Below are 27,791 nucleotides of genomic sequence, written 5' to 3'. Positions count from 1 at the left end.
CATTTATTTCACGCAATTTTAATTATTATTCAACTAATTTGTTAATATTTTTATTTTTTAACATGATCAGCATTTGAATTCGGTACTTTTGAAAGCTAATTCTTTGAATTAAAATTCTTTGAGTGCATACCTATAAGTTTTCAGTGAATTGAAATTTGAAAAAGTGCATAATTTAAACATAAAAAAAGGGAAAAAGGAGTCAGTATACTTAAGAAATCATTCTTTATACACATATAAGTACTTAAGTAATTTATTCATAAACATAAAAATATGTTTTTATGGTCGATATTAATTTTCGTTGGCTATGTACATTATTGTTAAAAATGATAAATGATTATAGGTATCCAGATAAAATATATTTTGTCTTTTAATGACTTTGTACAATTACTCATATTTTACTAAAGTAGCGAATTCATATTTATTTTAAATGTTTATGTAAAACTTTTTATTTTTTCAAATATTAAATTATTTAAATTATTTATTATCATTAAGTATTCAAGTTTCAACATTTATGGATTCAACATATATCTGATATTTTTTCGCTTGACTGTAAAATTAATATCATAGTTATTCAGCATTGTTATATAATTTGGATTCGGGAATGGCTTTTAACCAGTCCGAGATTAAATAATTGAATGGAAAATTTAAACTGTATTATATCTATTCACAATGTTTACTATTAAGTACGAGTATTAACCTGTATACCATGAGTGGTACATCAAAGCTCCAAAACAAACGAAATATATTTATAACCTATAATTTCATACAGGAAATATTTAAATAAATAGAATTTATCGTCATATTTCAACGAAATAAAATAAAATTTTATTTTACACTAGATTTGACGTTACAAAAATATTGTTTATTTTAATCACCAAAAATTGCTATTTTATTATGATCATGACTATAAGAAAAATAATGGAAATAAACTACATAAAGTGTTTATAGTTTTTTCACGTTAATCGTTTTATCTGCAGGTACCATCGTTGCAATATTTTTCCAGTTTTAGTTTGATGAAATTACAGTTGATGTATTCGAGCTAAATTCGTATTACAGTATGACAAATTTGACATTATATACGTATACTACCGAACGGATATATTCACAATTAAAGACTTCCGGCTGTATGCTGGGTCGGTTACCTTATCTACCTACCTTACCTAACCTACCAATTCCAAATGGTCTAGTATTTTACCTACTACCATTACATCATTATAAATTCCATCCAACCGTTCCTTTTCGCGATCTTCTTGTTTTCCGCTCTTTACTTTCACATACATTTACAAGGTATTATTATTGTACATAATTCATAATTACAATATTGGAAATTTACTAGATAGTATGCACTTAGACTGAACTCTTTACTATTATATCTTTAAACACTTTGATGTAACGCCGTCTTCCACCGTACCGACTTTCTAGATTGTCAGATACGTATTAGCTATATTTAATTTATCTATAGTATCGGAAAAATTGATAAAATAGAAATGAATAAAAAAATTGAACGGTTTCAACATGAAATATATTTTTTTTCATTTACATTGTATAAACAAGTAAATAGAGTAAACATATTAAAAAATTATAAAATCTAAATATTTTATCGTATAAGTAAAATTGTAATCATTATAAATAGTTAAGTATATTATCTTATATCAAAATATAATATCATATGAATAGTGTAGAAAGCCAAAATAATCTATCGTTCATATACAAACTAAAACATTTATTTTAGAGAAATAACAGTGTCTAGCAAATTGTCTGTCATAGAAAACACCATGCAATACAATGTCTTGCCATCGTAATCCAATCATTTATTTTAATTTGTAGCACAATAATAATAATATTACATAAGGTGCTAAATAAATTAATTTACAGATTGCTCCATCTTTTCTATTGCATCATATACGAGTATGTAGTAATATTTTTATGAAATATGATTGTTCATTATTTTATATGGATTTTTGTACTTCATAAATAAAATGTATATATAAAGTGTTATATGAGTAGTAAATTAAATTAAATTATTCATGATTAATTACTATCTTAAGATTTATTTCGTTTGAATGAAATACTTAATATTTTCAATGGGTTTTTGTTTTAATACTCCGTCATATCAATTTTTTAGCTCAAATTTATGGACGTTGTATTTATATAACAGTTAAATTATAATAATATTATTTTTGGTATTAATCTTTAATGTTTTTTTATTTTTTTATTAACATAAAGGCTTCAATTACATAGACTATTAGCCTAGGTTTAGTTTATATATTTAAATAAATTTTATCTGTGTTAGAAATTACATGGATTTTTTGAAAATATTTACAATTTTTGATCTATGTCTGTTTGATTGAAGATTTTGAAAATATTGGCAGTTTTTTGTTGATTGAGGTCTTCTTTGAGTGTTGAAGGATTGTTGAATAGAATACTTGTGGCTGAGTAATTAAGGTAGTGAATTAGTGAGAGGTTCCTTGGTAATAAAATGTGAGTAAGTAAGGTGGAAGTGACCTCTTCTGTTACTTTTTATAATAATTTGTTCACTCCTAGATGATTTGTCAGGATATGCTCATCTGTTCACTGTTTTTTAACGTTTCTTAATTTATTATCGTCTGAAATAAAATCCCAGTAAGTTTGCAGAATTTTTAAGATCCGTTTTTGCGCTTCATTTATCAGATATTTTATTGAAAGAGGAATATGAGAAATGGATAAAAAGGAGATTTTTAAAATGAAATTTCAGACATGAGGCTGTTATGCGATGAAATTTAGATTGGGGATTGAATATTTTGAGAGAAGATGAAGAGATCAAAACAGCGGTTTGATTATTATTGTCTTTGAGATTCATGTTACTAGTTACTTAGGACTGATCTAGAACTATATTATTCGGTTAGTTTTCAAAAGAAATTAAATTAAGAATAGTGATATTTTTTATATCATCTTAAGTAGTTTGTCCAGAAAGAAGATTGGTGACTTTATTATTGCGTTTTGTTTTATTCAAGGGATGAATTTTGAGTATTTCTTTCCTGCAGGTTTCTGATCAAGAGTAATATAATTGGATACAAATAACTTAAGCAAGCTTTTTGATGAGTTTAAAGTGGAAATGTGTTATCGAGAAGGCTTTGATGAATTTAGTGGAAGTTCATTTCTAAATGTTTTGAGACTAGTGATATTTCTTAACCGTTTTAAAAATGATTTTGTATGTATCATATTAGGCTTATCGCCCATTATAAATATAAATGAGCCCGTAGATTATTATAATAAGTATGGAATATATACTAAGATATATATTACCAAATTCGATGTTTAGCAACTTTCATAGGGTGCTATTAACGGAAGCTAAACAAATGCGATAAAAAAGATTGAGAACACATGTGTGTGTTGATCGGCTTTTAGACACGTATTTATTGTTTTTTATATTAACAATTTTTGATTTGTTGTCTAAAAAATAATTTAATTTCTTTCGTAATTATTTAATGTATTATCATATAGTTAAATAGTATGATCAGAATACAATTATTGATAATAAATACAACTACTACAAATAGTTTTACATTTCATCTGATATTTTATTATGGTAATCTTAATTTAAGATTCTTAACCTATTTAAATTTTTAGAAGTTAAAGAGGAAATGTACTTAAAGAAAACAAATTCAATATTGTTAAAAGATTAAAAGAAATATTTATTTAAAGTAAAATTATATAAGCAATTACGAGAAAAATAAGTAGATTTGAATCTGTGTAATTGAATTTATTCAAATACGTTTATGAAATCTAATATTATATGATTTTAATATAAATAACGACTATTGTCAAAAACATTAATATGTATATCATTGAAAAGAAAAATCTAGAATATATGAATATTATAATATTAGTAAAAATTAAAAAACAAAAAAAATATTATTCTGAAATGCGTATAATATAAAAAACATAGAAGTTGAAATATTTTTTCTGGAGCTTTAGTATATATTACAGTTATAAAAAACGAAACCAAACTAGTTTGGAATTTAGTTTACCAGAGTCAATTAGTGAACTTCGTAATATTTATAACATTAATTTAAAATATTTCTATGTGACTTATGAGTGTGAAGTCGAGAGACTCGAAGTAGATTAAAATTTTTGAAAATAAAACTTTGGCCAAATAATTCATCAAACATTTTTGTGGTCAATTATATAACTAACGGAGTACTTTCAGATGAGATACTTTGTGGTATGCCATTAGAACCGAGCTACAAGACACAAAAAGTGTTTTATATATGAGCGCCTTTCACACAAGATACTTGTACACGAGTATCTGGATTCAATGATAAAATACGAGTACAAGTATTGAATTATTTATTTTTCTCGATCATAGAAGTAGAAGATGCTATATTATTTTATTGATTGATTAAAAGAAAAAAATAGAGGATTCAATTGGGTGCATCTTATTGTTGGGGCTAAATAAGATAAATATGATTTTCATATATTTTTTGCTGATCTACTAGGAGCTTAATTTTGCATGTCGATTAATACTTATTATTATTTTTTTTTTAATTTCAGTTATTAAATAATAAATACTGAAATAAATATTAAATAGTTAGATCAGTTATTTCGGATACACGTGTCTTGTCTGAAAAATCTGTGGAGTTAATCTCATTCATCTTCATATCTATTATTTACTATTGAATATTTCAATTATAATTTTTTTTAATTCTTATGTTTTATTATAAATAGAAAAATTGGAAGTTATTATTTATTATTATGTTCTAGCGAATTCGTTTAAATTTTTGAATTTTATCTTTATATTATATTTTAAGTGATAAATAGTCTATTTTTCTTTTTGATAACATTTATAATGATTACAATTATTTATATTTAAATAAATAACTATTTTTTTTTGCCCTCACATAGAGTTCTATTGTAATAACTCATAAGTTTTAAAATACACACATTTTAGAATTAAAATAAACAAATATAAACTATTTTTGTATTATGATTAAATTATAGACAGGATAAAGGTTAAGTTGTACGATTTCGAGTCAACAAAATCTCCCATAAAATCGATTTAAATATTAATCAAAAACCATTTGTTTTAGTAATGTAATAATGTTAATCTGTTACCAAAATTTCCACGGATAAATACAATATAAATTATGTTATTATAATGATTTTAAATTGTTGAAACTATTTATATTTAAATCACACATATTAATTAATTAGTTTAATGAATATTGATTTTCATTGTATATACGTTTGAAAGACTGAGGTTTATATTGAGTATGATTTTATTGCGAAATAATGTTTTTTCGTGTACATCCGATGTGTATATAATTAATGACTTTGAGCAATCTAAACGATTGTTTCCGAGTGTTATGCGAAGAAATAAAACGTTATTGCTTTTGTAATATGAATTATAAATTAACCATTGAGCGCATTATAATTTATCCTGGTGATTAGATATTTCAAAAAATATATATTAGAACGTCAATATTTGACAACTGTAGAGATAATAAGACTGCTTATGAAAGTTCATGAAATCTGAAAAAAAAAATTCCTCTCTCCTGATATCTGAACTTTTGTGAATTCGCTACAACCTACACACTGTATATATACGTATTCACAGCTCATGTCGTTCGAAAAAAATGAAATTACGAGTTATCAATTTTTTTATGAATAAAATATATGGATAATATGTACTGTAACAGGTTTTTACGTGACTATTTCCTAGAGTTTTTAGATATACACAATAATGTCGGCATAAATACAGGGTGATTTTTTTTTATAATAATGTTTAACAAAAATTAAGTACATTTTAAAATAAAAGCTATATTAATAAAACTCAAAATTATTATCACGGTGAATGTTTGAAAACACAGCACATTTTTAAGCGTGTGAAGTTCAGATGAGCGATGTGTGGACGAGTGACAGTATCGAACACCTAGCAGAGCGTATTGATATACTACTCCGTTCATCTGAATTTCAAATATTTGTGAATAATTAAGAAATAATAAAGACAATAGTAAATACACTACCAGTTCTGAATTTTGATCTTCATGGTTTGTTTCAATATTCAAAGTAACATTATAATGGTTCAAAAGGTTAAAATAAAAAAATAATATTATAATATATTATGTATGATAGTGGTTTTTAACCTCTGATGGATTATTCTATGGTAATCCTCGATACATATATTGGGAGTCCACGACAGTCTTAACACATAGCATACTTCAATACGTGACACGAATGCATTATTGAAATATTGTTGGTTTATTTATTTTTTCATATATAATGTAACCTATTATGGCTGCATACGAACTGAGTTCCAATATAACCTTTTATGACAAATTGAGTTCCGGGATGTTTTAGAGTAGGTATAATACTAATTGAGTCCAAGTTTTAATACTAACGAAGTTCCGTCAAATTTAATATATAAAAAAAAAAAACATTTTCCTACCCATTTTATAGATTTAGGACTGTCTATAATAAAAAAAATTCTATATGGACGGTTAAATTATTTTTTTTTTTTTTAATATTTTATAATCTAATAATATTGGGATTTAATATAATATGAATAATTTATGTATCCTTAAATAAATACAAATTATGATAAAACAACATTTTTTTATTGATAAAAATTTATGAGAGAAGCATAGTATGTATTCAAATATAGTTATTTTATTTGATATGAACAGTATCACGTCTCCAAACCTAAGCGTATATTAAGGCGTATCCCAAAGTAAGCGGTATAAGTGTGACAATAGCATATATTTTAGGCTGCACATGAAATAAAAAAAAATCGATGGTCAGTTAAAAATGGCCAGTTAACTAGTTTCGATTTTATTAAAAATGTGTCGTTCAATTTTTCACCAGTATTATAATTTTTAAATCTAAATTTAATAGTTTTATTATTAATTTTTTAATATATTTTTAATTATACATAATTAATATAATTTAATTGAAATATTTATAATTGCATAACAATGATATAAAGCAATATTTTTAATCTACTCTTACTAATAATTTAATATTAACAATCATAAACCTGTATAAAATGGGAAGAAAAGTAATATTTTTACTTTGGGACAAAATTCGTGTAGTCGTTTAGAAAACCCTGTACGCAATTCATGTGGAAAAGGGATTTCAGGACGCAATTCGTGTACACCGACATTTTAATGTCACGTGACATAATTTCTATTGTGTCTGGACTCTAGAGGTTGATTTTATATTTTACTCAAAATAATCCTCGGACTCATTCATACACTATTACTTTCCTAACCCCAGATTCAATTAGTATATGTCCCGTTTGTACCTGGAACTCATTTAGTATATTATTTTATTCCCGTTTAGATATAGAGACTCAACTAGTATACACCCTTATTATATAAGGGATAAATCTATTTTATCTTTATTATACAGCTGATCATATATGGTGGCATTTGATAGTAGATTCTACATCTAATAATTATATTATTAATATTTACTCATTAGCTTTTTTTGTTCATACTAAATGTACAAGCGTACAGAACTTTAGTCGGCAGCCGTATATTTTCTATCACTAAGTGCAGTTGATCGATTGTGCTCAATTATACCTACGTAATTTAGGGTTATACGTGATTTTTTTTTCAAATCATCTTGAAGACATTTAAAATAGACTGTTGGCTAAATTTAAAAAGTAAGGATTCTGACGTTGATAATGAAAAGATTCCGGTTATAGAAAAAAAAGTTAACAAAACAACGTTAGTATGCTAGTATTTATTTATTAATGTGTTACACGTGCAACAGATTTGAAAAAAAATCAAAACCATGATGTATGATATATTTTGAGATATTATCAAACAACGCTTCAAAACAAACAAAACTAAGAAGATACTTTGAAACTAATGTGTTTAAAAAATCCATTGATTTTTCTTTTCTTAAATAAATGGCAAGAATAGAGAAAAACTATGAAATTTATAAAAAAAACTGCAACTGATTGAATACATAAAAATTAAAATTTTTATTAAATTTACTAAATGAAAAATTAAGCATAATATTAAAATGTAATAATTAATGCATAAATGTGTATGTTTTGTTATGTTCACTTATGCAGTTTGTAATATAAAATAATTATTTTAATTTTTGTTATGATAACATGAGACTATTTTTAAGAAAAAAATATTCAAAAATAAGCCGATAAGAAGGTCCGCAATTTCTAAAAATCTTTTGTGTTAGGGTTATTATTTTTTTTTTTTTTAAATTATGTTAGCATGACGAAACGAGAATCGAAAAATGATTAACCGCCTGTAGCATAGCCACTGGTACAGAAATAGGTTTTAAGAACCGTAGTAGATATTATTTGCTGAAAACCATTTCGGATATTATAACGGTTCGCTGTATTATTGTGTACACATTACGAAATTGGTCACTAATCGCGGCGGCATTATTGACGCAGCCATAGCTCTGTTTGGACACGTGAACACATGTACGAACGTACAAACAATGAAAATAATAATAATGATGATATAATGGTGATGATGATAATGATGATCACGTGGTTGTGTGTTTTTCCAATAAATCGAATGAAGATTACAGCCGCTTGCGGATCATTCCCATGGCGCCGTTCCTATATCCAAGTATGTATGGCGACTGTATACCATAGTGAATTATGTAGTGGGTAGGTACTGGGTGCTGGGTATGTGATACATACCTTGGTACACATAGTCCAATGCGTAAAATGTATTATGAAAGTATTAAACTATTTAATATTCAACATAATTACATAAAAACACATCAGCTGTGATATGTTGATTACGTCGATATAAGCCAGAAGATGGTAGACCATAATATTAACGCAGATAATACTATAACGATAGTGTGATGTGGTGAATATAAATATTAAGCAATATATTAAGTGAACACTTAAGTATATTATATTATTAAGTTATAACACTTATATTAAGTGATATAACCTTTATCGGTTATATCATAAATTATTGATAAGTCACAAAATGAGAATAGATATAGTGTATAAATATATGTATTAATATCAATTTTGAATACAATATCATGCTAGGGTTTCAGCCCTCCCTCCACCGTTTAAAACAATTAGTAAGTGGGTATGTACAATTCAAATTTGATATTCGCCATACTGCATTTTTTGTAGTTCAGCGCCATTGGATCAGTCATGAACCGGATAACGAACGTCGCGATTTTTATGGATAAGAATGCGAGTTACGTTAGATCGAGTTCGGTTCACGGAATCGAAAAAGTTACCTAGACTCCGTGCAACCATGTTAGTTGGCCAAGAGATAATGTGACGTAACTTCGTAGAGCGGGTCTAACGGTAAACGAGACCCGGTAAAAGCAGCCGTCCCTTATGGTTCGCGACCTCTTCAATCATACTTCCCCGCAGACCGGCACGATTGCGTATGTGACTTCCGGCTCATGGCATTTCTGGGAGCCAACATACACACACACACACGATGCAAAATTGTTAAACTTGTCACGGTAGCTCTTAAATATGCCAACTTCATCCATTACGCTTTATTTTCATTTTACTGTATTTTAGTATTTACGTTATATTTATATTAGTTTTGTGGTTGTAGATTATAATACGTTTAATATGAGGAGTTCAACTGATATCAATAACAATTTATAAAATATTCGTAAAAAAATTAGTTACAAATATAATATTTAAATGGTCAAAATGATAAGAATTGATAAGTTATTCGCAAAAAAATTCAAAGATAGTATAAAATTATAATTAGTAACAATATTATGTAAAAATACATCGAATATAATAAAATTAATTAGCGTTACGATTTGATCCTTATGGTTAAATTTTTGTCCACAATCACAAAACTAATATGCATATAATGTAAATACTTAAAGATAATACAATTAAAACAAATCAGATTAAAATTCTGAACAGATCACTACCAGTACTTACAGTACCTCTTTTCACATAGGGCTACGTCGCTGTTACATCTGTGTACGAGCGTAGTGAAGGGAATCGACACTTTTAGGAGCCACCGTGGTATGTTTTAAGATTTCGCAGGATCACAGAGACGGACAATGTGGTAGCGAAGTCGGTTCGAAGCTCGGACGTATGCTTACACCACTGGAGATCATCTGCGGCATGTGCACGGTCGAACATGCAAGAGTCGATCGCGTCCTCGACCATCGTCCTCGTTTCCCATCCCGTTGGGCGACGGAACGATGAATTTTCGTATCGAACAGCTGCCCGACGTGCGCGTCATAAACGTACAGACGATAAGAAAATCGACGGTGGCTTGCGTATCTCGTTTAAAATATGCACACATATTTTTGTACACATATCACAGGCGTATTTACGGGTCACGTCTCTAACGTACAGGCACGGCCTAAAATATTGGGTTTTAATTGTATTACCAACTAATGGAAGTTGAAAGCTATAACCCCAACTGTACGACGTTTGAAATTATAGTAGGAATCAAGAACATTTGTAATTCTATTCGTATTGTAAGGTTATAATGATTTTTTTTCATAATTTTAAAACCGTAATTTCTTTCCCTCTGAATAGTAACTTGGTATTGCATTTATATGTTTGTATTGTGCTGCTGAAAAGGTCTGAAAACGCCTATGATATATTTAAAATTATATTACGATGCTCACGTCAATTTTTGCTCCAGGTATCGTGTGATTGATAAAGGGCGGCACGCGTCCCCGGATGTACTGGAACAATTTGTCATTGCTCTTGGTCCACTGCACTTTGTACAGCTGATTGTCGGCCACCGTGTGATTGCACCTCAGCACAACTGTCTCGCCTAGCTTAGCGTATCTAGGCACTATGGCCGACAGCTCGAACAGGTCCTTGCAGTCGGAAATCGTAACTGGGGAGAAAAAAAAATCATAAATCGCATTCATATTATAGCGTTATGTAACGGAGAAAATAAAGTAACTGAATAATGCGTGATTATGTCTAGATACTTTGTTTTCTTCTAACAAGAACCGCACAGTTCGATGCATTGTTAATTTATCTAACCAACTTCAAAACACGTGTTATACTGTGATTACTGTAAAGTCAAATTTTTCGTGTCCGTCGCGCTCAAAACAAATACCAACTCAATTTTGGGATTATATAGTTTTTAAATTATGTCCTAAAAGGAATTGTTGTATTACCGTTTACTGGAATCGCATAGACAATTGAAAGTATTACGTTGACATATCGTCGTATCAATTCGATGATTATTTTATAGATGACTTTCTTCTTTTTTTTTGATTTTTTATTAGGTATATACAATCTGTTCCTTTAGAGACAATAAGAATATGTGATAATAGAAACATAATATTAACAAGAAAACTTGATGGGAGGAGTCACCCAGTGGTTACACTACCCTAATTGATTTTTTTTTTTTTTACTTTAATTACTCATTGAGAAGATCTCTACACCATTTTCTTCTGAGCCTCCTAGGAGGGTTTCCAGGAATTGTGAGAGTGGCAAGGTTTGAGATGAGAGGGTTAGTATGAGAAGGGAGTTTTGAGTGGAAACGCTTGTAAAAAGTTACTGCTTCTTCGTGGACTGTTTTAATTTTTAGATCGATGTGTAAGGTTAGGTTTGAAATATAAGGAGGAGAATTTGTGATTTTACGAAGGATGTTGTTTTGGAAGGTTTGAATTTTATTAGTGTTGGATTTTTTGGCATTTCCCCAGAGTTGAAGACCATAGGTCCACATAGGCTTAAACAAGGGTTTATAAATTAAGAGTTTAGTATTTAAAGAAGTGTGTTTATTTTTTGTAATAAGAGTTTTGAGGATACGGAGTCGTGCATTTAAGGCAAGCCTTTTAATTTTTATATGATGTGACCATGTGAGACGACGGTCAATTGTCAGACCTAGATATTTAGACGATTGAGAGGAAGGGATTTGAATATTGTCTAAGGATACCATAGGACAGGGAGGAAGACGAAGAGTGAACGTTGTATGAAGCGATTTGGATTGGTTAACTTTGATACGCCATTTTTTGTACCAATCAGCCATTAGGTCGAGGTGGAGTTGTAGATTGAGGGAAGCTATGTGAGGATTATCATGGATTGAAATAATAGCCTTGTCGTCGGCAAACTCCGCAACAGTTGTGTACGGAGAGGTGGGTTGATCGGCAGCGTATATGTTGTATAATAGAGGAGAAAAGATGCCTCCCTGTGGAACACCTGCACTAATCTTTGCCAAGCCAGAAAAGGATGTGCCAACTCTGACCTAAAAGTAACGATCCGTGAGGTAGGATTTGATTAATAAATAATAAGTTGGATGGAATATTGGCTTTATTTTATATATCAATCCCTCATGCCAAACCCTATCAAATGCTTGGGATATATCTAAGAAGATGCAGGAGCAATACTTTTTTTTTCAAGGAAGAAAGAGATAGCATCGACTCGTCTGTGCAGTTGATGTATTGAGGAATGAGAGGAATGAAAACCAAATTGAGTGGTGGTAATATGGAATTGGCAGAAATGTATGGAAGAATTCTTTTAAGAATTAATCTTTCTAGAATTTTGCTGAAGAAGGAGAGGAGACTTATTGGTCGGTAGGAGGAGGATATGTCAGGAGGCTTATTAGGTTTTGGAACTAGAATAGTTACAGAGAATTTCCAAAGCATGGGAAAATATGACAATCTCAGACACGCATTATAAATAAATGTGAGAAGAACAATGGCTCTTTTGGGGAGGGACCGGGCCACTTCTGCAGTTATCAGGTCAAACCCCGGTGATTTCTTGAGACTGTACTTTTGAATTGCAAATTTTACATCGCCAGGAGAGATATGCTTAACTGTAAGAGAGATAGGAAGAGGAATATCAAGTAGACGATTTACTACGTCAGTATGTGAAGGTAATTGTATATCCGGGTGAGGCGTGAAAGTTCCAGTTAGGTGTTCTTTAAACAGTTCTGCTTTTTCAACATCGGTTGATGCAAATCGACTGTGGGGATTTATTATTGGAACGAGCGGATGTTTGTATTTTAGAAAACTTTTGGTAGCTACCTACAGACTGCCATTATTAGGTAATAAATTTGAGAGATGGTTTTCAAAGGATTGATTTTTATGTTTAGCTAGTATTTTTTTCAGCGAGTTAGATAGATTGTTATAAATACGTTTGTGGGATGGGAGACGTGAACGTTGGTAAACGGCCCTTGCTCTGCGCTTATTGAATATAAGGATACGAATATGTTCGGGAACTGAAGGAGCAGCATTTGGATACTGTATTTTAGTAGAACCAGAAACCCATGTTGCAGATTGAATTACATTTGTTAGGTTGTTTATGGCTACATCAATTTCTTGGGGGGACTTAAGACTAATTTTGAGATTTATGTTTTTATCCACCAAGTCGTGAAATTTGAGCCTGTCAGTTGAGTGGAGAAAGAGTTTTGGTATAGAAGGCCGGATTGAAGGACAGGCACTGACAGTCAGGAGCACTGCAGAGTGGTCCGAGCAGGGTTCTAAAAGATTGGTAGTCGTGAAGAATAGGTTGCGAGGTGATTTGGATACAAATATGTCTAGTATGTCTGGTTTTTTGCGTAAGATCGGTAAAACAGATTACACCTTTTACAAAAATTGGTGGGGGAAGGGTTGATTTAATTCCGATATTGATGTTGTTCTCTGGAATCGATTCGTTAGAAGTCGATGAGGTAGGTTTTGTTGAAGTGGTGGGCTGAGGTTCATCTTTTGAACCTTCAAAGCGATTTGATGTAAAAAATAATTTTTTATTGTTTTGTATTTTTGGCGAATTTGGTTCGGAAGAAGAGGAAGAGAGGTTTCTTTTACTTGGATTTTTTTTTTGACTGTGCCGTGGACCAGTTTCCTGACGACGAGTTTTTCATGGTAACGTCTTGATTACCGACTGATTGATTAGTGTTGACAGCAGTTGATACGTTGTTTAGGCGAGCAGGCTATAGTTTAGTGATGTCGTTAGATTTAGTGCTGACTAAATTTGTGTTTTTATTTTTGATTGTAGATTGCGACATAATTATTATTGCGATAATTCGAGGTCACTGCCGCCGCAGCGGCGTGCGATAAGACGGCACACAAGTAGTTATAGATGTAATGAATACGTGAGTAATCGACGATGAGATTTTTTTTTTGTTATTTTTATCAATTACGAGAAAAAATATTAGAGAACTAAGTAATCTTTAATATTACATAGTCTATGTTATTTCGCGAGATGTTTTAAGTGTAAATTTTAAGTGTAAATTGACACATAGATCAATATACGGAATAAATAAAATCAAAATCACAGGACGGAGCGCAAGCAGTGTGCGCGACGGATGCCGAACACGAACTGAGATGACTTTCTAACTGTAAAACAAGTTTCGGTCACAAAATCCCATATACTAATCAAAGTAATCACATAATTCCTTCTTTTTACTTATTCTTTATTCATTGTTGCCGAAGAAAAAAAATCCCTGCAGTCCCGTTACACCTCCACATCATAACTTTGACCCTGCACGATTAGCTGTGCACAACCTAGAACGAACGGACTATGTTACGACCCTTGGGAGCCGTATAACGGGTACGCGAGCCAATCTCTTTAAACGGTCACCGCACTTCACGTGCGCTAAATACACGTAAAGCGTGGTCCCCTTCGAAATGTAGACGCCACTTGTATGAACAGAAAAGTGTTATCGTCTCCAACACTACGTGTACGTAATGGTGTAACAAGAGTAGGGCGAATTCTACCCACGCCAGGTTGAAAAATTGCAAATTAGCGCATAATAATGCAAAATTTCTATTTTTATTCTACCTTAAAAACGAAATGTTTCAGTTATGCTTTTTAAAATGTGTAGATTTTGTCTAATTGTACAAACTACGTGTGAATTCAATGATGAGATTGTGAAAATAGCACACGTGAATTTATATGTATGAAATTTTATATTAAAATATAATCAATGAATTTACCACTCTAAAAGCGAGAAAAGTAAATTTTTAAATTAGACGTGTGTGAGTTTTCACGCAAGCATTGGATCCAGCGTAACAAACGCATGTAAGTTCCATCCGAAACCACTGGAATCTAAAAAAATTATAACTCTTCCGTCGTTCTATGCATTTACATATACGCCGTACCACCACCGTGTACTTCTGACGTCTTTACATGCATTTGCATTGCGGAGTTCAATTTTTCAGCGCGAAAACGGGCCGAACCCATACGTGCGCACAAAATATTTACATGCGCACACACGATCAATTATTGGTGTCCAAACGATTTCGTTTTAAATTATTTTTCATACAGGACGTAATCGAGTTTTAACAAACATGACCAAACTTTATTACTCAATCGTAATAGACCTCGATGTTTTACTCAATATTTATACGAATACATTCGATCTTACGGTAATGTGTGTATGTATAACACATGGTATGGTATGAACCGAAGATCATTGTACGTTGTACATTTTTTCTGTTAAATAAAAATTAATAGTATAACGGATTTTTGGTGTATTAAAGTTACAGTCGTGAGCGTTTTCATGCATACAGTATTATTTTTGGATTTTTATACATCAGCAAGACGTGATGAACCTGACTGTCTACGTTCACTGGTAGTACATTGTATTTTTATCTGATATTATCAATTAAATTTTTGATTTTCTGATATTAAGTTATTAGAAAATCTGACTACTAATTGGTCGTTTGGTTCTAGGTTCAGTAATATATTTCTTTAAATCGTTAAAAAATATACGGTAACTTATTATACAATTACCATTAACCATTACCATATAAGTCAATGTACATTTGATAAACATAAGATATACTTTTCTCAGTATTCAAATGACAGCACGTAAAATATAAAATGATACCGTTCTTATTTACATTAATAGCTCGAAATATTAACAAACATTGTATATATTTATAATGATTTACAATTAAGGCAGAAAAAATGAACATCTATATATTATAAAGCTAACGGTACGATACCGTGACATCTCTGAATAATAAATTATACGGTCATAAATGTTTAGTATAAAAATGATTTAATATAAGCGATTATATTTTATATTGATAGTATAATATAATTATTTGTTAGTCAATACTAGACTACATGTATTTATAATTAGTGTTTGAGAAAAAAAATAATTTAATTTAAAATTAAAATAAGTTTATCATGTTTAAGAAATATTTTTATATGAACAGGTCGAATACAATTTATTATTGTAATCACACCTTTAACAATTTTATTTTACAGTTTTTTTTATCGTTAAAAAAGTTTTTTATTAATAACAATTCTACTGATTTGGTGATGTAATAAATAAATTTCTATATTTCATTGTATTTGGGTGTTCCTTGTTGGATTGATATAATATTAATTAGATTTATTACGATATTTTGTTTAATAAACGTATTGTTGTATTATCCATTTAAAAATTCAAATTTTATTCAAAGTTTAAATAAAATACAATTAATTGTTCTATACATTTGAAAATAAGTGTTCATGAATAATAAGTTTTGATTAATCTGTAACACATTCGCTGTAAGTAAATTAAATACGTTAACATACTACTGTATATTTTGGAATTCCTGCCATTAATATTTATGTGAGAAAACTAAATAACTAATAAAATTGAATGGAAATTTATTCAAATATCCGATTTGTCAGAATTTCATATAAAACTTTTATAAATTTTTTTTATCTTTTTCTAGTAAAATCTACTTTATGGTTACAATGCAAATGTTACAAAAATGTTTCACCCAATTTTCAAGCCTTAAGTATAAAAATTGAAAGTTTTACGAATTCTTAATTACAAAAATATGTATCGAATTTTCATTATTTTTATCGTTTTGTTAAAATTTGATATTCAAACGCTCATAGAATTTTTTTTTATTTATCAGTACAATATATTAAAGCTTCGTATACAATTTTTAATACATTTTATCCAATCAAAATTATTTTATTAATATTTTCGGAATAAAAATTATACCAACTATAAGTATTGATAATGTAAACATTTAGTGAAAATTTAAAGTCTACGATTGTTATTTTTTGAGTAATAATAAAAATAATAATTCCACATTGTCGAAAACCAATATGTCGTAAATGTTGTCGTTTTTCGTTAGTAAAATTACCAAATTGATAAAATTTCATAAGAATCTTTCATAAATTTGATGATCATAATCTTTTTGGTCAAAATCGTATCTAAAATTAAAAAAAAAATATATATTCCGTGAAAATAGATTATTCGTTTATTAATAGTGAGAGTTAAAATCTTGATTGAAATTTTAAGTTTTTAAAATGTTTTCTCCTTTTGATTTTCAATTTTTTGGAAACTTAGAAATTAAAAAAAATGACCTTCGAAAGTAACAACTACAATTAGTTTCCTATCTTATACTTTTTATTTTATGATAATCGTAGTACTTCTTCTATTCGGTAACGTGTGTACACACACAAAAAACTATAAAATAATAAAATACATCATGGTAATATCAATATATCCCTCTATTCACTCATACTATAAGATAAGATTAAACAATTGTTTTTAACAGTAAAATTTAGTTTTTTGGAGTTTAATAATTTTAAGTTGAGGTCATGAATGTTAAGGACAAGCAAAATATACAAGTTTTATAATAGTTTCCATCATCCTATAATATATCAGTTCAATAAAATTTACCTCATTTATTATATTAACTGTCCTATTATTTTTATTATATATATATATATATATATATATACAATTTTGGAAGTAGTCCAAGTTTTATTTCAAAAGTAGTAAATTCTTCGATAATTTAAAAAAAATATATGATTGCAAGGAAACTCCCAGCATTTCTCGAAACCAAGTTGAAATCACTTAATTTAGCTACATTAATAATTTAAATATTTACATTGACTATAACTTTATTAGTGATGCTATGATCAATAATGGCACAAGTTAGTTGAGTTACTCACATAAAATAGACAATTTAAATTCCTTTAAATATTGCTATTGAGCCTTATCGAAATATAATCGCTTCGACTATCACTGCATATCGAGTGTAACAACCTGTTAATAGTTTAAAAGTTTGTGAGTGAATTATGTGTCGTATTTTTTGATTTTTTTTAGTTTAATTTTTAAAAACCATACTCGCTTTATTGATTGTTTTGATAACTAACGATTTTGCTGAACCAAGACGCTCGGAATAGAGAAATTAATTACTGTAGGCTAAGGTGTTCATAAACATCAAAATAATAATAGACTCGACTACAAAGCGCAACAGTCGGTATTATGAATTGTGAAATGAGAATACACTAATGATTTATTAAGGTAATCTACAAAGGTTATTGCATTAAAATAAAAATGTTAATGTTGTACGAATTTCTAAATAAACTACATAGTGTTTTAAGTTTTTTTTTTTAATATTATACCATTATTGATGGTAGTTCTATAGATGTTACTTATACTATGGATAATTTAATGTTTATATGCGAATATATATGCATATATATAATATATACATAATTATATGCATGCGAATAAAATATACAATTAGTCAATCGATAACAATTTTACAATAAAACATAATAAAATTTTTGAACTTAATATTTATAGGTAGATATAATTTATATTAACATAATGGAATGGTAGAAACTAAAAATGTAGTGAAAACAAACGTATTCGTAAAATAGTCAGTTTTTGTTTTTGAAATCTCTAGTTAAATAATAAAATTCGATCATTTTAACAAATGTTACTATTTAAATAAAAATTGAATCTACAGTTGTAATTTTCAAGTAGAAAATTAAATATAATGGTAATTATTGTGTTCGCTAAAAGTAATTGTGTGTTAAAAAGGTAAAACTATATAACGAAAATATTGATTACAATATGAGTTACAGTGTAATGTATCTAATGTTTCTTTAGTATATCGTGCGGCATAAACTGTTTATGAATTGCTTTATATTCAGTACGTTTTTAATAATACGTTAAATGCATTGCTTAGCACTATAAACCAACTTTACGTATTTGGCAATAAAAACTTTTATTAAACGTTTTAGTATCTTTTATAGAATAATTTGCTGATTTTATAATACAAAAAGGTAATTGGAAGAAAATTTTACGTAGAAATATTATGTATTTATACACTGTATCACTAATAATAATCATATGATTAAAGAGAAAATTCGGACGTATAAAGTTATCATCAAGTATAAAGGTAAACGTGAGGTTTTATTTTTTTAATAACATATTAACTGAAAATATGTTAAAAATTTTAGGGTGAATAACTTTCTTTTCTTTATTTTTAGAGGTATTTAATAAAATCGTACACGAAGGTAGTCCGTAAAAAGTGTTTAAAAATTATTTTATCAATTTAGTTACTTCATTTTTTCGGTCTCAAAAACTTATAACAAAATATAAATGATGAAGATTTATTTAATTTTTATTTCAAACAATACAATTGTGTAGTATTGAAATTTTAAAAACATTATAACGACTTCTAAGTACAATTGTTTTGTTGTAAAATAGTTACATGCCGCGGATACAGCCACTTAAAAGAAATATCGTACAAGAAGAAAAACAATATAACAAAAACAGGAAACAGGATGTATCAAATACTATACAATCAAATGATTTATCCATAAATAAACAGACATTGAAGACTTATGGTTAAATGCAAGAATTCAGAATAAAATTTCAATATAATTAATGAATAACTTCTAAAAAGAACACTACAACACAGACTCAGATCAATCGCATTTGAAATCGAAATGTAATAAGTCCTAAGAAGTTTTAATCTTTTAAAGTTAGTGTTCTTAAACAATTTTATACATTACAATAAGTACTGTATTATATATGTACTTAAAATAAATGAATACATTTGATAGAATGTAAACATACAGTTGTTACAATGTTCAAAGTTTTATGCGCGTTATTATTGGTTCTCCGATAAAAAAAAAACACTCACTGAAAAATATTTAAATTATATAGATAGCTGTTATTTATATATATATATATATATAAATATATTTAAATTTATCCAGAATTATGCTATTCTCCAGGGGAAAAACACTACCTTTCTGTGTATGCAAATTTAATTTTAATGTTGTAAATATTTTATACGTGACTTTCTCGACACCTTAAAAACTCGTGTCTGCCAATTGTTGTAATGGTTTTCTCCCAACAATTTTTTCATAAATCATTATTACTCGCAGTGCATATGTAGTATTATGAATAAAATAAAATACGAGTTATAACTGTTTTACCCTGAATTACGTGTGTTTTAACTCTATATATAATCTGAGTTTATATTATGTGGTTTTATATTATATTTTATATACTGACTGTGGTATAATTTTATAACAAGTAAAAATGTTTGTGCGAAGTGTAGGCCTATTAAATAAATATATCATATACATTTAAGTAAGTATAATATAAATTAAAAAATATTGATTATTTTTCACTACTTATGGTTTAATTTATTTTTATTTCTCCCTTTATGTTATCTATTTAATACGAGTTATACTAAATTAAATTATTTATAAAAGTTTCACAATGAATCTATGGTCAAATATAATATTCAAAAAATACAGTAAAATAAAATTTAACCGAAGAATGAAAATGAAAATTAAATAATTATAATTAGGAGAATTATGCAAAAATCGCGTTGGTATTATAGTTTACTGATAAAAAATTAATTAAATTATATACAATTAATGAATTATTGATAGTAATTTTCTATCAAACCGAGTTTTAACAGAAGGTATTAGTTATATCAATATAATAATGTTTTTAAATAAATATTTTATACTTTCTTGCTGAAAAATAAATACTTTTAACACTATTTTCATTAAATATTGGAGATATCTTCATATCTACGAGTGAAAACTAATTCAACACGTAATTAAATTTTACATTATAATATTTTCCAATATTTCAAAAGTTACACAAAATAATGAACTGAAAATTTTCTAAAAAGATAAAATAATCACACACTTATTGTTTATTTATTTCTATACAACAATATGAAACTAAACTTTTATTTAATTTAACAAGGTTTATTTTCAATAATTTTAATAACTATATGAATACATCGTTGATTTTATATAAATTATGTTTAAAAATTGATCATAAAAACTTATCGGATTAAGATCAAACTGGTTCAATGTATCAATATTTTTATATTATATATAAAAATAAATTAGTGTTATGCGTAAGAAATAAAATATTTCTTAGTATTTTCATTCGTATACAATGCGAGTACGATAATATGGTTACTATGTGACTTTGCGTTAACTTAATCTAGGTATCATAAAATGTTGGGTATTTCGATCTGACTCAATAATAAAATAATAATAATTACGTTTGGCTTTCGAGAAAATGGAACTCCGGGTTATATTGGGTTTCCCGTGGGTGGTACTAGAGTTGTTCGTCGTAACATAAAGGACAGTGTGTAATGGCAAAAGAGGACTCCACGAGGAATTTTGAAATTTACATACCGTTTCTTTTATGCTAGGTTCCTAATATATGTTTACCACTCATCTAGACGGGCGGTACATGTGTACTTTTGTGTCCGCCTATACACCATTATCATCGTGTTTGCGCAAAAGAAAAACGAGTTACAAGTGTGAGAGAGGGGGAAACAAGTAAAAGGTCTGGAGTTAAAACGAAACTCCGCCTTACCTAAAATGTTTCTTTACTTTTGAACGTTAATATGTAATATGCCAGTAGAAGAACGCTGGCAACACGTGACACGAAATTGTTTTCGTATGAGAAAAATTAAAATCATGTCTGTTCCGAATGAACGGTCGAGGGTAAAAAGATTTGTTTTTAGTGTGTGAAACTTGATCACATGATTAATGAGTTTCAACCACTACCATGGATACGTTTTCGGCACGTTCCTTTGTGCAGTAGTTTCCGATAAAAGCGTTATTATATGGTATAAAATATTGCAAATAATACCTATGACATATCAATATGTGAAATATACGTTAAATCACTTGAGTCGATAAAAATGTATATAATCATTTTTTTATTTCCCATTTCGATTTCCACAGCCATCGCAAATTCAAAATATTAAAATTCTATGTAGACGCTTAAGATCTACCGAGGTAATTGTTTTAAAGTTGTTATGAATGTTTAAACAATTATTTATAAATTCCCGTTAAAAATATCCCAACAAGTTTATATTAGTATTTATTTTTATGTTTTTATTATTTGTAAAAGCTTCTATGTAATTTCGAGAATTGCATATATCATTAAAATTGTATCAATAAATTATTTCCATAGACAACCTACTATTTTTTTTAATCAACTGTTCACAAAAAGTGCTACTAAATATTAGTGCGTAAAAATGGTTATATTTTATTGTTGATACTGCTATAATGATCATTTATTACGTTCAATGATTTATTTGACTTGTAGATCAAAACACTGTCTAGGTATGTTTTAAATACCTAACCGGGTCAACTTCGAGAATAATGTCATCGAACAATTCAGTACAGTACACAAAAGGATTACGTTAGGTTAGTTATATAAACAGCTAGAGCGGAATCGTTTTTCAAAAAGTTTCTGTAACATTTCGGAATGATAACATAATGTCGAAAAGAGTATTTATGAAATTTATGATTTAGAACACGACGATTTTTATTCAAAGTAAACCTAGACTTTGACCCGGATACTTGAACCGATATTATACTCATGTATATAAAAAATAGAATGTTATTGGTAAGTACCATCTGTTCGATCAGTCAATCCAAGAATAAATCTAGGCCGATCATTGAATTTGCTTCCATAAAACGCAGTATTGAATTGAATCCTGATATAATTTTCAATATGTGGTTCTCAAAAAATAAGTTGAAAAAGTACGTAACTATAATATTTTTAGTGACACAGTGCCGGATAACTGCTGGAAATTATCTAATCATTAATCCGATAATGCATTAAACGGTCACAACCATCATCGTATTGGTACAATTTAACTACCTAAATATAAGGAATTTCACTAATATCATTAAACATAGTACCTACTCGCAATATGTTGCAGTTCGTTGCAATTTTTAAAAATTTGTATTTACATAGGTTAAATATAAAATTAATTCAGTCGAATAAATGAGTAGTGAAAAGGAAGAATTAATTTAATCATTTTGTCAAAACAAATCGTAGTTTTTCATTTTTATTTTTAACAGTGCACAAAAACGGTTTTGAATCTATATCCAAATTGTGTTTATAATGTTTGTCAATCGTAGTTTTTATGAATTGTCGTTAAATAATTATAAACCCATACCCAGTTCTAAACGAATTTAATTATCATGAAACCAACCTCTATACGAATCGAATTTCAATTGTTTATTATATTTACGTTTATTTATTTTTCAATGTATTTATTCATTATTAAATTGTTTAACGTTTATTTATTTATATTATATCATATTATATTCATTTATATATATATATTGCTAATATCTTATTTTGTTTGTTTGATTTTATATTCATTCACTTTTTCTAACTCAAAAACAGTTTTGTTCTTGAAACTATGATATAGTCAAAGGTTAACTTGATAAATATATCAACATTTAATTATATATAATACTTTTGACTATATCAAATGAATTATTCATTACTTATTTATAAGCAACATACTATATAAGTTGTAGTGTATGAGAGTTAAATCTTCAAATTTAATATCACTATACCCTTGATTTCTTGGTAGTTATACTTACGATTGTATTAAACAAATGAAAAAATAATATTTATACTTACAAACATTTTTCAATTATAAAACTAATACCCATAAGATTATATATAACTATCATTATAAGAAAAGGTAGAATATACATAAAAAGAACATTATAATTTAGTTTTTTATAAATTAAATAAAAAGTTTGTAAATTATTTTTATATAGGTACATCTTCAATTTAAAAATTTTAAATAGTAACTCTGCAATATTATAAATACACTTTGGCGACAGTATAATTTGAAGTCCTTCCATGTTATGGATTTAATGAATCTTGTACATCATTTGTTGTTGTTATATGTATTTTCATAAGCCCAATTAATTAAAAAGAAAATATAATTTATTTAAGAATGAATGTTATAATTTTTTTTTTATACATATATTAAATGTTATCTTTGCAGAGTTTATATTTATCGCATACAAAATAGTCTAAGTTTATTATACCAAGAATGTAAGTGACAAATCAGCTATAAATTACTGTGGGTAGGTGACTTTTAAAAGCATCTCGTTATAGGATGACAACTATATAGGCGTTAACTTTCTAAGGCCTAATATCAATGGGGTATTAAATTATAAAAATAAACGAAAGAATTTACACAAGAATAATTAAACTTTTGCTAAGACAAAATTATAAATGTATAATACGTTAATGTGTTCATTCATTTTTATAACAGTTCTTATATGTATAGCTGATAAGACTGTGAAATTATATCGTATAAAATATAAGTAATATATTCTATTTTTGGTAATTTTAATATATATTTTTTAATTTCACGGAAAGTTATACCTATGTCACTTTTAAAGTTTTAATGAGTTATCGCATCATTCATAAAAACAATAAAGTACATTATCATTTTTAAAATCTAAAAACTATATCACGTTGACTTAGAAATAAGATACAGGTAACTAACTATAACTCAATTCCTTCATGTTGATGATTAGAACAATATAAAAAAAATAATGCATTGATTTTTGTATATTTTATTATTTTACATTTCCTCATGATATTTTGTAACTATCTTCTCAAAACTTGTTTCTGATTTCTTGTTTGAGTTCATTAAAATATAATGTAAATCAGTGGCATAATTCTGAAAAAACATCAGTGGCTGCAAAAGTTACTCAGGGTCTACTAACCCATAGGGGCATTGCCCCCACACCCCAACATTATAAAACAATGTTTTAATATAATCATATTATTATATTCTATTAATATAAATTACATTTTAGATCTCTATAATGTTTCTTTTATATAAATACATTTTATTAAAAACTATAAATTTAAATTTTTTATAGTTAATATATAGCCATAAACATTACTTTTATTTAAATTTTAAATCACATAATCTTTTATAATTATAATATAATTACAACCGATATTATATTTAATACTATATAATTTATTTTTACATTAAAACTTCTATGTCATCATATTGTTATATATATAATTTTCTCATTCTCCAACTTTTTTTATTTCATAATTATTTAACCAAATAATTACATATTTTAATTTTTTTTACTATTTAGCGATAAATCATAAATATGGAATTTGCAGGAGTTGCAAAATAATATTTTTCCAACTCACACATTATATTTGTGGCCGCAAGTGCAACCCTATGCGACCCCCCCTCCCCCTAATTATTTCACTGATGCAAATGAACGTGATTTGATATATTTGGTCAAATATTTTGTTTTTTAATATCAACTGGAAAAAATCTTATAATATTCGGTAATTCTCACATTGGATGACTAAAAATTTAAAAATTCTAGACAATGTTGTATAATATGTACCAACAAAAAATGAATATTGATTGTTTTGTAATAAATAATATGTTATGAAGTGAAGAGTTATGAATCTATAATTTTAATGTAGAAATATGGTTATATCAATTAATAAAGAACTAATATGATAAAATATATAATATTTCTTTCTGAACAAGAGCTATTTTTTCTTTCTTTTATATATATATATATATATATATAAATATATAGCCAAAGTCCACATTTTGTATAATTTATGTATAATCTGATTATGAGATATAAAAGATTCTATAAAAAAAAATAAATAATAAATAATAAGTAAAAAGCCTTTACTTGACAAAATAGTAAAAAAAAATTGAAAAATAAAAATATTCCATGACATTCTAAAAAATATTGAAATACAGTAAAATTTAATGAATTTACTTCTAATTTGTTATAGTTTAATAATCATATCAGTTGTATTTAATTTCAAACAATTATTAATTTAATTGTTAATTCAATAATTGATTGTTTCATAATGTTTACTGTTGAAGAAAATGATTAATATATATAATCTAAAATCGCAATTTCTTTATTCAATAGTTTGGGAAAAGGAACTGAACTTTATTTTATTCATTATGATTAAAGAAATGAACTATGATTCGCATTATTCAAATGCATTATGACAAGGCTCACCTATTGTAACTAAACATTCGTCTGTATTCGTATATTTATACACTATTTATATATTTATATTTTGATTTGTTATATTTTTATTCATATTATAATCATGGCCATATAATTTAAATTTAAATTTTAGATATAAAAGCAGCTTGCCACAATACTCAAGTTTGTATTTGTTTTTTGTTTTGTTGGCGAGGGGTTAAGGGTTTTAAACAAATAGTTAAAATACATCAGAGAAATATACTGTTATCTTAAAACCAATAGTTATGTTTAGCGCGGGATGAGTATGACATTTTTAATTAAATACAATAAAATTAACTCACTTAACCGTTACTCTCTAATATCCGTCATCACCGTCGTTATTGAAGCGATTGAGATAAACTCATTGCTATAACTATTAAGGGTGTAAAAATAATTTGTAACATCCAAAATATACGATAGACGCAATAAACGTAACTAATAAATTGAATAATTTTAATTTAATCTGAACGGTGACTGATGAGTAACCAGGTTTTACTTCTACGTCAGATAAAAAATATTTTGAGGCTAAAAAATAATTAAAGAAAATGACTTATTGTTTTATTAATTATGTTTTAGTTTAGTTTCAGTTAAATAGTGCAAGTTCGGTATGTAATATGAAGTATATATTCTGTTTTAAGTATTTTTTCTGAAAATGCACACGTTGTAAAATACATATGTTTGTTGTAAATTTATTGTAAAACGTCTATTCGATTAACCGTTAAAGTCTCGGCCTCGACAATGACGGTTAATTGAGTTTCTACTGTGTTTATAAATATTTACGATAAATATTGTTCCAAATGTTCTTATTATTACAACAAAAAAGTGTCCGATAAATTTTCTTACGATGTCGTTTCGTGTCATCTCATGACATTTTGGTAAAGAGTGCTCTTTGCTAGAAAGTAACGGAAGGTCGTCGTTACAGTTTAGTGCTTTTTAAAATCGCACAAAAATAATAATAATTCAAGTAGCTCTAATGTGAAAGTTTTAAACCATTCACGTGATGAAAACTTTGAGTAGAACTTTAAACATTTCCATTGAGTCCGGCAAAAACAAACTAAATCGGTTGGACGATGTCATTAATGAAGATTTACAATACTTTTTTGAGTTTTCAAAATTAAGTACACTTAAAAAAATAGCTATTCTCTTTACACTTATACAAAGTATTCTGATAAAATTAAATTTTGTTTCTTAACCGTATTAGTTAGATATTTTCATGATACCACTTTTTGACATTTATATTTTAAATTTATATATTTATTTTAATTTATATTTTACTACATAATTGGATTAATTATTATTATGGATAAAAACAATATACGCGATTTGGTGGGAGGAGGGGAATTTGAGAGACTTAGACCTTTCAAAAATTTGTATTTTAGTTAAATTATTAAATATTTCATCAAAATATTGATGCTTTGGCTACTACTATTGTCAGTTTTTTTTAAAATAAATAAAATAAATGTACCCATTTTGACGCAAGAATAAGATGTTGCTAATGTTAAGTTGGGTACATTTAACGGAGTACAACAAAAAATCTAATCAAAGTACCTGTTTGCTGTATACACACATTGCATAGCACATGTTACTAATTTATCTGTTATAGATGTGTGCAAATTGATAAATGTATGAGAAATATATGATTAACAATAGATAAAAATGTACACTTAGCAGTAACAGTGTTCAGTTCAGATAACAACAAATATTACAAAGATAAAATACTGATAACTATAAAAAA

At 27.5% G+C, this 27,791-nt stretch overlaps 1 protein-coding gene across 2 annotated transcripts in view; it reads right to left on the bottom strand.

Moving 5' to 3' along the window:
- Positions 1-27,791, bottom strand: part of LOC112684833 — a 187,744-nt gene that overhangs the window by 34,452 nt on the left and 125,501 nt on the right. For both annotated transcript variants that reach the window (XM_025556533.1, XM_025556534.1), the window contains exon 3: positions 10,606-10,823. In XM_025556533.1, coding sequence (XP_025412318.1) covers positions 10,606-10,823 — 218 coding nt within the window. The remainder of the gene's footprint in view (positions 1-10,605; positions 10,824-27,791) is intronic.

This window comes from Sipha flava, unplaced genomic scaffold, assembly GCF_003268045.1.
Source record: "Sipha flava isolate LNK unplaced genomic scaffold, YSA_version1 258_pilon_pilon, whole genome shotgun sequence".
NCBI classification, from domain to species: domain Eukaryota; kingdom Metazoa; phylum Arthropoda; class Insecta; order Hemiptera; family Aphididae; genus Sipha; species Sipha flava.
Note: the sequence above shows the minus strand (reverse complement) of the source record. Positions and strands in the feature narration are given on the sequence as shown.